The sequence below is a fragment of the Dicentrarchus labrax genome, unplaced genomic scaffold (assembly GCF_905237075.1).
Source record: "Dicentrarchus labrax unplaced genomic scaffold, dlabrax2021, whole genome shotgun sequence".
Lineage (NCBI taxonomy): Eukaryota > Metazoa > Chordata > Actinopteri > Moronidae > Dicentrarchus > Dicentrarchus labrax.
Window position 1 is genome coordinate 11,211,719 of NW_026136723.1, and position 11,855 is coordinate 11,223,573.

General features: G+C 40.6%; 1 protein-coding gene across 3 annotated transcripts; it reads right to left on the reverse strand.

Moving 5' to 3' along the window:
• Window positions 1-386: 386 nt before the first annotated feature.
• Window positions 387-6,080, reverse strand: gjb9b (gap junction protein beta 9b). Of its 3 annotated transcripts, XM_051389622.1 has the most exons (4): window positions 5,917-6,080; window positions 2,125-2,596; window positions 1,336-1,673; window positions 387-1,263 (listed from the first exon to the last, which is right to left on the reverse strand). In XM_051389622.1, the coding sequence occupies exons 2-4, from the start codon at window positions 2,512-2,514 to the stop codon at window positions 1,173-1,175; spliced, it is 819 nt and encodes a 272-aa protein (XP_051245582.1). In that variant the 5' UTR covers window positions 2,515-2,596; window positions 5,917-6,080; the 3' UTR covers window positions 387-1,172. The 3 variants fall into 3 exon arrangements, with proteins under 3 accessions (XP_051245582.1, XP_051245580.1, XP_051245581.1); XM_051389620.1 differs by having other exon boundaries at window positions 387-1,673; XM_051389621.1 differs by having other exon boundaries at window positions 387-1,673; window positions 5,930-6,016.
• Between the last annotated feature and the right edge of the window lie 5,775 nt (window positions 6,081-11,855).

The window sequence follows — 11,855 nt, forward strand, 5'->3', positions numbered from 1 at the left end:
TACTGTAGCCCACCCACGTAATGTACATCTATTAGTTTATCTTTTGTACCTTTCTTTCCTCAGCTTTGAGTTTTTATGACTTTTTCTTTCTTCCTGTAAATTGTTTTAGAACTGTGTAACTGTGAAAAAAAATACTATACTATTACTATAATAAACTAATTCACAATGAACTGGTGGGATATGGGTCCCAATGCTTAACTATTGTTTTATTTCAATGTAGCCTATATTATTTTATATTAAATTTAAAAAACAAGACAAAATGTCTCATTTCCTTTCCCATACTGTATGTTCACAGTCAGATCCTTTAATGATTGCTACAAATGGTTTCATGTGTGATAATTGTGAAAAGCTCGTCAAAAAGAACAAAGGGCGCACACAGGCAGAAATGTATAACATAGAAATAACTTTATGGATCACAACAATAAATACAAAATGTAAAACAAAATATAATATCTGGAATCTTCATTCAAATAACCAAATTTGTGAGCATAAAAATATATAAATGTATTTTGTATAATTTTTTCATTTATTCATACATGTATTATACCTTCAGCAATTCTGATTTAATTGTATGACACATAATGTTAACCGGAGTCAAAGTCACTTTTAAACAATCAAGAGCGTTTTCTTCATATTGAATATCTGCAAACAAAAAACCCTCAAGTACTTTCTGCCGGTTACTGTGTTTCCCCTGAAGGAAGGCTTGTTTTATTTATAAGGGGGCAGTGTGTATAATCGGGGAAAAGGGTTCACTCTCTATACCACATTTACATTACTTGGTGAATTTCAGCATTTTATATTTAAAGTTTCATTTACAAAGAACCGGACATAACAGCTTATATACATATGACAACAATGCATACACAAAACCACAAACATGCACACATCCATACTCACTGCACAAACCAGTACCAAAATATACTCTAAACCCTTTACCTTCCTATTTAACTCATCCTTTTTGAGGGGTTAATTTGCATGCATAAGGTGTGCATTCCTGTAAAAAGTCATTTAACATGATAATATTTACAAAACACTGTCTCAGAAATCTCTGAATTGATGGATGATGATCTTTTGTGTCGTGCAGCAGTTCTCCACAAAATCTGATGAATGCATTTGCTTGAAGTGGTCCCTTGAGTACTTTGCTTTCTACATGACTACTGCCATATTGTATGTTATTTTTTCTTAGATGGCCCCTCCTCAGCCCTGGCGTTACTGAGGTTCTGGATAGAGGCTGTGGGATCCACTCTGATTGATGTTTTGGACCTGTACTCTGACCTGGCGTTACTGAGGTTGTGGATAGAGGCTGTGGGATCCACTCTGATTGATGTTTTGGACCTGAACTCTGACCTGGGTGCTGCCAGTGGCGTCATCTCGTGATTCTCTGCGAAAATCCTCCTATCCGCCTCTTTCTTTCTCCTAATTAATTTCTGAATGCGTTTGAAGATGAGGTAAATCATCTCACAGATACACATGAAGATGCAGACTGCAGAGGAGACCACCATGAAGATGGTGAAGATCTTCTTCTCAGTGGGACGCGATATGTAGCAGTCCACCGTGTTGGGGCACGGCTCCAGGGAGCACTTGGACAGGCGGCGCATGTCGTAACCGTCGTAGATGTAGTACAGGATGTAGAGGAAGCCGGCGTCAAAGCTTGCCTTGAAAATCAGACTCACCTGTGAGAAGATAAATGAGGGTTAAACTGGGAGACACATTTTTTAGTAAGTGTAAAATAAATGCCTGTCAATCAAAAAATATGCAACCAATCTTTCAGTCACTGCTGCTCTTCGTTTGATAATGGCTGGAGGAAGTAAGACAATTGACCTAAAGCGGGATCTATAATAAAAAGCATTCCGAGCTCATAACTCATACAGCTTAAGTTCAGTTTGGAGGGATGGTGAAACTTGTTTCTGATTGGTGCAAAAGAAGCTGTCAAAACCTTTTCTCTTGTGATCAGGACAAAACAATCAGATATAAGTACACAAACATTTTCTCCAGCCTTTTGTACATAGCCACTCATCCATGCAACTAATTTCAGTTTGGTCAAGGCCGAAGCACAGCTGTGTCTTGTCTTTTTATGTTTTGGCATGTACAGCAAGGCCAGAAATGTCTTTCCTTCATGCTTACCAAGTAGGTCCACCACAGCCCTCCACGTTTCTTCCCAGGGTTGGCATACAGATGGGAACCCTTGTGCGAGGCGGTGTACTGCATGTCCTTCTTCTCCCGATACTTGACGTGCCCCACCACCATCAGTGACGGACAGGTGACGAAGATGAGCTGCAGGGCCCACAGGCGGATGTGGGAGATGGGGAAGATGTGGTCATAGCACACGTTGTTGCAGCCCGGCTGGGCTGTGTTGCACACAAAGTCCTTGCTCTCATCACCCCACACTCGCTGGGCGGCCACCACAAACACCATTACCCGGAAGACAAAGACCATAGAGAGCCAGATGCGGCCGAACACGGTGGAGTACTTGTTGACCCCGCTGAGGAGTGCCTCCAATGCAGACCAGTTCATGACTCCTGCGGAGGAGGTGGAGGAGGCTGAAGGAGAATAAACAGCTCCTCAGGAGACAAGGTGGGCCAAGCTTCTTCTTCACCTGAGCAATGGGAGAAGTTAAAGAGCCAACAAAATTCTTTCTCCATTTACAAGATAAAGAGCCCTACACATTCCTCTTGTCCTATATTTAATTTAATTTTATAAAGCAAGGATTGCACCATGGTTTAAAGGGAATACTACAGTAGGGTTGGGCGATTTGTGAGCCCAACACCTGGCGATAGCCAAAATATATTCATGCAGGTCTCTCTCACTCGTTCTTCTGCCATTAAAGTAGCATTATAAAAAGACAAAAATTGCCCAAAAAGCCAACCAGCAAAGGCCAATCACAGATAGCGGATATATATTTGGCCAGTTACCAAACCCTATACTCCAGTGATTTAATATTGCATCTTCTTAAAGCTGAGAGAGAAATTTTGAAAATGAAGGGTCAAAATTGATGCAGCAGCTGAGATATCCTGACTTTTAGTTTCTAAAATTAAGTGAATACCTCAAAATCCAGGATCCAATATTTCCCATAATGCAATCAGACAGAATCTTTTGTTACACACTCTCCCTGCCTGGTAAGCACCCACGTGTTTCAAACTCCACACTGCCAGTTTATAATGCAGACTTTCTGTTATAAATGTGTAGCTGATATAAACCTGGTGACACCACCATGACATCATCTAGTCTTTTTTTTCCTCAGCTTTGACAAAGCTTCTCCAGCGCCCCAGGAGATATCATACAACAGTTTTCACAGACTGAAGAGTATTCCACAGGCACATAAACTGAACTTGAACTGAAACTGAGCTCCTTCAATGATTTATACATTTTTCTAACAAATGGGAATCACAAGAAAAATTCCAATTACTTTCTGGTTGATTTCGAATTACAATAGAATAGATTTGAGTTTTTGTATTTATATATACAATAGTAACTTCTCTGTGCCATTCCCCAACCCGAAGAAGCTGAGTAAACAATCACAAACAAAAAGCAATTTTGAAATGGTAATCAGCTGTGAGAAAACAAAGCAACCAGACATCATTTTCACAAACATAGTCCCTATCATGATCTGTATTTACAGAGAGCTACCTTTTCAGTTCTGACTCATTATACATCAATGATGAGTCATCCTCGGAGACTCCCTGTGCTGGAAAGACAAACGAATGCTCTCAAGATCTCTTAATCAGCTATTTGAAAAGTGTGGCAGCCACAGTCATCTCTTTAATCCCAAATGCCTATTGCAGTCTTGGTTCTTCTGTTAACGGAAAGCATTTCATTTATGATTGTGCCATGGGACCCTGTGCTCTGAGAGAGAGAGAGAGAGAGAGAGAGAGAGAGAGAGAGGGGGGAATTTTTGAAATAAATATTAGCATGTGGATTTAATGGTCTGATCGTGTGCAGACTTTAAAGATGAAACTGTTGTGGATCACCTGTGTAGTCAGTTGGCTGTGTTTGTTTGTGTGTGAGTGTACTTTCATATTTTGTTGTTTTCTCTCTCTCCCTGGGGTGTGGTGGGGTGTAAATGAAGCTGTGCTTAAGTGTCTGCTTGCATGCGTGTTACAGAATGTGTGTTTAAAAAGAAGTATTGCCATTAAAATCTGAAAGGGACTGACAGATTTAGTTTGGGTTGGGAGCTCTGTTGTGTTACTGTTGAGTGGGGGGTGCAAACACCACTGAAATACATATTTGATTTGGTTATGTAAGTGGAAACATAATGAGTGTCTGATACACTACACAAGGGTTAAGATTTCCTTTCTACAATTGAAAAAAATGCTCTTATACATTTACATCTCATTCTGGTGAACGCTCACAGCCTGACGGGGAACAAGTTGGATAACAGCCTCGCTGTTCACTGTTCCATTTCAATTCTGTCTCGTCTAATCCAGAGTATTTGAATTCAGAAACACTTTCCGCGTTTCGGCATCACTGTAGACATATTGAGCTGTCAAATCAGTTGCTATTTTCTCTCTCATCCAGGATTCCTGTGTATTAAATTGCACAGCATAAAAAGATTTGACTCAATGAATGCCTTCAGAATCACGACATAGGCTACTGACAGCCAGACAGGCTCAATCACTGCTGGCTTTACCTCCCCTTTACCTCTCCTCCTGAGTGGACATATCATTTCTAAAGAAGTACCACAGAGGCCTGACAAATTCACAAATAGCATGTTTAGACACAAACACACTTATCCTTAGAAAAATGCATATATAATAGGATTTATTTTTGCCCAAGCATATAGAGTGTGTGATTTATCAGTGTGATTACTCTCTCAGTTTCATACAAAATGCACACACACATATACACAAACTCTGTGGTGACATTCAGCCCAGATAGGAAAAAAAAAAACTCAGAGACAACAGTATATCTTGTCTCAGGGAGATGGCGAAGCTGGACCACAATTTGTTTTCCTATTTGTTCTAGATTGCAATGTTGCCTTCCCTGCCGACAGCAGCCGGGCCTCGTCTATCTCTTTTGCCGCATGTTTGTCTTTCTCTTTGTTGTGACAGACGAGACGTATCATGCTTTCTCAACTGAGAAGCGGCAGCTTATTTGATGCATTTGATTCCAATATCCGTACTCCGTGCGATGCAAATGCAGCTCTAGTGCAAGCTCCTCTCGCAGTGTGCAAGAGCTTTGATTCTTATGAAGGAAATCAAACAACCATTAAACATTCTCAGTGTCCTACAAACAGGCAGCATACAGGCAGGGATGTCCACATTATTCTTAGTTATTACTCTTTACACTTGTGTAAATTGTCTTGATCCTCCATGCCAAGCTCTTTTATGTCTGTATCTCCTTGTGTACATATATAACCACCTCATATGAAACAGTGATAGATGTTTGACTGTGACTTGCTCTACAGGTTGAGCTGGTTGCAAATACTTTTCTATCCATCAAGACTACATTGTATGAGTCAAGGCTTCTGGCTAACAAGGTGGGGTTGCAGTTCTCTTGTGTGGTTTTTTTCTTTTCTTCTTCCCAGCACTGCTTTTCATTCTTTTTCTGTCATTCGCACATATACGGCGCCTTTTTACCTTGAACCTGACTTTGTTCCATTTTTCAAGGGAACACATATCAGCCTGAGGAGTTAAGCACAAGCAATCCGTGTATAGTTTTATTTGCACTGCTTCAAGTTATCTGTCTTTACAAATCTCATTCTTTTGTACGTGCTAGGGCTGAGCTCTTCCTCAGATCTTGTATGTCAAGATCTTCCCTCGCTGTATGATAGAAAAGGAACAGAATGAACAATACTTTTGCCCTTTTACTGTCCCTTTTTTTTCATTTTGTCCTCTTTCCAATATTCAACTGAAATTAAACTAAAATTAATTTACATTACAGCTATTTTGATCATTTATTACAGACAAGGCGCCTTACCTTAGGCACACACCGTAAAAGAGGTGCTTCCTGACTGCCAAGTGCGTCCCAGCTGGCCTTGTGTTCGATGCTGTCTGACTTGCTCTCACCTGGACATTTTGAGGGGGTTGGCCGTGAGGTGTGGACCTACTGGAAGCGTTCAGAATGGGAAAATGGGCGGATCATCACACACAGACACATACTCTCACACACACTGGCAGTTCCAATCTGGACTGGTTTTGCATGAGCAGACCTGCCTCAGGCATTTCAAGGGAAGACAGAGAAGTGACAGAGAGATAACAGCTAAAGGAAAGAGAAACAGACAGTTGGATGAGGGAAAGTAAAATGATGTGATAATGATAGTTAGCTCAGAAAAAAAGGGTAGGCAACAGGCAGGTGGCTGACCAGACAGGTGACACATCTGCATAGTATTGTTTATGATTTGAAACTGATGCAAATCAGCACATTAGAATGCAAAATCTAATCTGTGAGCCAATGAGATTCTGTACTCGTTTCAAGCGTTTAACCTTTAGTTCCCGCTTCGTGTCTTCTTCATCAACAAGCATTGACTGCCCTATTACTGTGCGTTGGGATGATTGTGCATGTGCAAAAAGAATATAAGGCGGTCTTTCAAAATGAAAGTCTGACAAATGTCTACCAGCAGTTTGCAATAAAAAGTAAAAGAACACAGGAGAAATTCCAGTTAAAGAAAGTATGTAATGGGCCTACTGATGTCAGCAAATACACATCATAAACAAAAACACACCCTAAATCCCCAAGGGCTTCATGTTCAGTATCAGTCCTGTATCACATTTCCATCTGCCCAGCCCTTACACACACACACACACACACACACACACACAAACACACACACACACACACACAGACAGACAGACACACACCTACAATATATAATAAAAATTAACAATCATATGACAGCTAATCCTTGTAGGAAATAGTGTAATAGATGAGTCTGCATGGCAAACAATCCCATGCATTCCAAAGGAGGGCGGGATGTCTCTTAGTAGTCCAAAACCTGTTGGGTGTTTTTTTATTGTTTGTTTGTTTGATGTTTTCTTTTTCTTTTACTTTCCAAATGAGATGCTAACACACCCACTTGCTGGCTTTCTATGCCATCAATGCAACAGATACCGTGAGTGGAAGCAAATGCTCTAACAAAGGTACACAGCTGCACTTCAGAACAATTACGTGATATGTAAGATGAAAACTGACAGAATAATGTCAGCATTGTTAGGTATTTTCACGTCACACCAGTCAGTCCTTTTCAAAAAATGTCAGATTGTACCTTGCTCAAAACAGCACAGTCTGCACAAGGCTGGATTCTGTAATAAATATTATACTATCTTTCTTTGAGAGGAAGCAGACAGAAGAAAGATCTGACAGACAGAAAGATGAATGGCTTTCTACAAAGAATATGTTATGCCCTCCATTGGCCTCTAGAGAATGCTGATGCTCCATCGTTTTATTACAGTTTTTTTCTATAAGGCAGAGGGGAGGGGGGGAGAGAGGAGAAATGTTAAATAGACAGAGAAACAGAGGATGCCATCTCTCCTATTAAAACTAAGCAGCCACATCATCTGTGATAAAGAAAGAGGCAGCATCCAAGCAAAGCTACAGAGTTGGTTGTCAATAGTGATATTAATGTCTAAAAACAAGCTGTTCCAGATGATTTATTTGTACTGACCAACAGATTTCATATTTAAAACACCAGCAGCCTTTTGGTGAAACTGAAGAAATGATGCGTATCACAGCTCTAGCGCTATGATCACTTGCAGTTCTTCATTAAGGCTCTCTTCACTTAGCCACCCACTTCAGCACACTCAGTACACATGCACATGCTCAGCCAATCAGAGGGAGCCCATTTAACTCACAACCGAGACACAAGCAATGCAGCCTCTCCTTGCTATACTCGTTATGTGGAGGAAGCGAGAGGACATCTGGCTGATTCATCCATGACCTCGATGAACTCTAAGTATCAAAATCTCCCACAGACTGTCAACACTTTACATTTATTGAATTGAATTCATTTATTCTTCTCCAATGCACCTGTCTGAACACAGATTGTGCAAAGATCACTTTTGCTAAATGAATTCAAAAATGAAAAGTTTTGAAGGGGAAGTGCAGATTCAGCCTGTAAGGGGAAAGATGTCAGGGATAGACTAAAAGCTACACAAGTCTCTCACTCTTGTGCGTCTGGAGGGAAGACAACAATTTAAGAGAGGCTTGCCTTGTAGGTTCACACGTGTTTTTAGGGCCTGAAGAATGAAAACCAACTCCGACTGAGGGGAAAGGGAATATATCAGTTGAAGTTTTCATCTTAAACCCTAGCAGAAAACATTGTGGGTGAGCGTGGCCAAACAGCAACCTTTCTCCAAAACCCCTCGTGAAAGTGCAGACGTTGTAGAAAAGAGAGAACTGACCCAAATGAGCAAATCACTGGATCAACACCTCTTTCCCCCTACTGCAGTCTGGGTAGCCTGCATACACAATGTCTGTTGGCAATCCAGCTGCAGGATGCATGTTAGCTGTATAAGAAAATATCGATGCGCTTGCAATATTATGTTTTGTGATATCGATTCTCAAAAACACTGTATTGATTTTTAATTAATAGTTTACATGAGAGATTCCTGGCAGTGGAGCTGTTTTGTGTTTAAACCCCCAGTCGCTTGATAGCAGTGTTATAATCTATTTTCCACCACTTCCACTCCAACATAACAATGTTAACTGAGACAGGAAGAAGTAAGCACATGTTGCTAATGTGCTGTAAACATAAAGAACACAGGCCTATGAAAGGGTGCACCGCCAGCATTAGCAAACCTAGCTGACCAATAATAGGACCACTGGTGGCGGAATCTGTGAGAATTAGAGTGAAGAGTGAAAGTACATTTTTTACTGTTTACTATTGAATTGTAACCCCTGTATTGTGCCTGCCAGAGGCAACAAGACTTTTTCCAAAATCTCCATTAGAAATGTGGCTTGCACCAGAAATGTTGTTCAATAGAAATATGGAAATATAAGACCCTCACCAAGAAGATTGCAAACTTCTATCTCTCACAACAAACTACAAAGATGGAGGAGAAGGCAAATATGGAGCTCTCCAGATGTTTTTTATGCATGACATACTGATAAAAGCCACACTTTTCACTTCTCAGGTCTGAACTGTTTTACTTCAAGTATCCAAACAATGACCATCCATTCTGACACAGTCATCCTGTCCGGTCTTATGCCTTGTCTCTCTGATCATCCTCAACAAACCACCATCCAACAACTCACCCCCACCTCCGTCCACCACCACCACCCATCCCTTTTCCCAGAGACCTGTCCCATTACTGTCACAGTCATTGCTCCAGCTCGGGTCATTCCCCAGCGTGTCAGAGCTGGTGACACCGAGCCAGCCCCCCCTTGCTGTGTGTTGTGACAGCACCATGTCTCCAGCGCCACTGTGGATGATGTCAGGATGCCCCCTCGAGGAGGTCACCATCCTCTCTCTCTCTTTTTCTCTGTCCATTACACTGACGCCCCGGGATGGTGGTCTGTGGAAAGAAAAGTTTGTCAGGGAATGTAAGGGGATTTCTGAAAAAAAATCACAAAACTGATTAATACTGAGAGCCAGTGATTACAGCCAATCAAATAGCTGTTAATTATACTTATTATGTTGCACATAAAATGCACAAAATTATTGACTCCATATGCACCTGGCCTACCACTGGGATAATAACCAATTATGCTTTTCACTAACATTATTTTTGCTCAACAGCATGACAGCGCTTGGTAAAAAGCTCTTATTGTTTACTAGCGCTAACTAGGTCTACCCTTCAATACTGACAATGCTGCTGTGGCTGGTGTGGATAATAACTTTTTGTCCCAGGACATATAGCTGTAGCCTCAGTCTTTTACCAATGTGTATGTTGCCTGCTCAAAACACATGTGCATATTTAAGACCACTTTACATGTTCCTCGTTGTAGAGCAAATCAGCTGGAAACACTACAAAAAGTACGCCTGGGAAGGAGTTTTCAACCAGCGCTGGGGTTAACTTATACACTAAGCTATAGCTGATGGAACCTGCTAGTGACAGTTTTCATTTCAGCCCAGAGAAATGAGAAACCTGCTTTTGTTTACTTCTCTGTGAAATCTAAGAGCCAATGTATTAGAAATTACACCACATTTTGGGTGGTAAATCTGCCAGTTATCATTGCAAACCGATGTAATCTATCACGGTAAAACTGTCTTTTGCAAATGTTTGGTGGTGCTATGGTAGCACTTGTAATTTATTGTGTTTTCTGCCACTTTGAGTAGGTCAGGATTTGCTATTCCAGAGAGCAACCGTTCCTTTTTGTATGTGGGTCTGGCAGTGATTGTGGTGTTTGAGGGAGCAGTGAGCTGCATGTAAAACTACCATATTGTTTTGTTGTCTGCTAGAGCAGGAAATTTGTCTTTTTGTGATGAAGCAGTGAAGATGTCTATTGTCTGTTAATAATTGGATGACTATTAACTGGATGTTCACAATGTAAATGTTTACCATGCCAATGTGGGTTCTTTAAACTTAAATTGTTTTTGTGATTTATATCTCAGGTCTATGAAAACTTAATTACATAAAGAACACTTTTCATTTGAAAATCTATTTTGTAACCTCTCTATATATTATAAATAATGCACAATGATATTCAGAATGATCAGCTATCTTGGAGATGCCTTTAGCATGTGCCTGCATAACAGTGCAGTGTAGGATGATGCCAAAAGATGGGACTGCATGCACAACAAGGGGGATCGTGGGTAGATCTAGCCACTCCTTTGGGGGTTTCTTCTTCCAGTCTGTGGACCAGTTCAAGACATACTTATCATCATTCCACAACATCCATTTATTAATCTCATCTCATTGTCAGAGGCCAACTGTTGTTCTGCATGACAATGCATTTAAATCTTATGATGTCTAAGGTGCAGTGTAATGCAACACGTTCTCACTCCCAGCAAATACTGCAGCTTGGTTAGTGGTTCTACGTTTCAAAATACGACACTGCAGGTGGGGCAAAACACATCAGTAGTAGTCAGATGATCATACAGACTTTAAATAAAACCCCAGATTAGCCAAACTTATTTTAACGCTTTTGGAAAGCATTCCAATCAGACATTGACAGCAAAGTTTATACCTCAGTAGACTCCTTTTTAGCATCTAAAATATCCCAAGCTATTTTTTAATAGCCACACTTGCAGCATGCAGGTTTTAGTTTCTAAAGAACTGTTACCAACTGAATAAAATGACAACCAATATATGGCATGGGACAGCTTTGCTATCTTTGGTTGTTTTTATTCTAGCTTTGGTTCTCTACTGCAGAAACAGTATGTGCACACAGACATACATGTCAGTCAGAGCCTAAGAGCTATGCCTTCTAATTACCATGGCTATTGAAATTACATGTCCTGGGGAGTTAGGTGATTATACCGTCTACTGTAGATTGTTCTACTAATGGTGTTTAAGTGAGTGAAAGAGCTTACTCTGTACTGTGGTGTGTCAGTTAAACTGACTGATGAAGGTCAAGAAGAGTTGTGGTGAAGCACTGCAAATGCATCTAATGTAGATGATGGAGATAATTTGTTCAAACATTTCTATCCACCCCAGCTCACACATGAAATTAAAAGTACATCCATGATCCACAATCATGGCGAGTTTCAAAAAAGAAAACGCTCTGCATGACTCATTGCAGCCTATTCAGAGGACTATTAAACGTGTCAGTGGTTTGAGTCATGAGATCGACCTTTTCACTGTTTCTAACGAGATGGTTGTAGCCAAAAAGAGAAAGCTTGAAATGTCCATTAATCTAGCATGGATGTTAAAAACTAAACTTTGATGCTCATGTGGACTTTTGTCGGCAGTTAATGTGCTGCAGAACTTGGACAGCGACACATTCCTGAACGTTTTGGCTTCACAAAGTCTCTCTTA

What these genes read in the sequence shown, in the direction of transcription:
- gjb9b (XM_051389620.1), bottom strand. Translation starts at nt 2,514, where the DNA reads ATGAACTGGTCTGCATTGGAGGCACTCCTCAGCGGGGTCAACAAGTAC. An exon ending in GGCTGTGGTGGACCTACTTG is followed by an intron (nt 1,674 to 2,124) that starts GTAAGCATGAAG and finishes ATCTTCTCACAG; the next exon opens with GTGAGTCTGATTTTCAAGGC.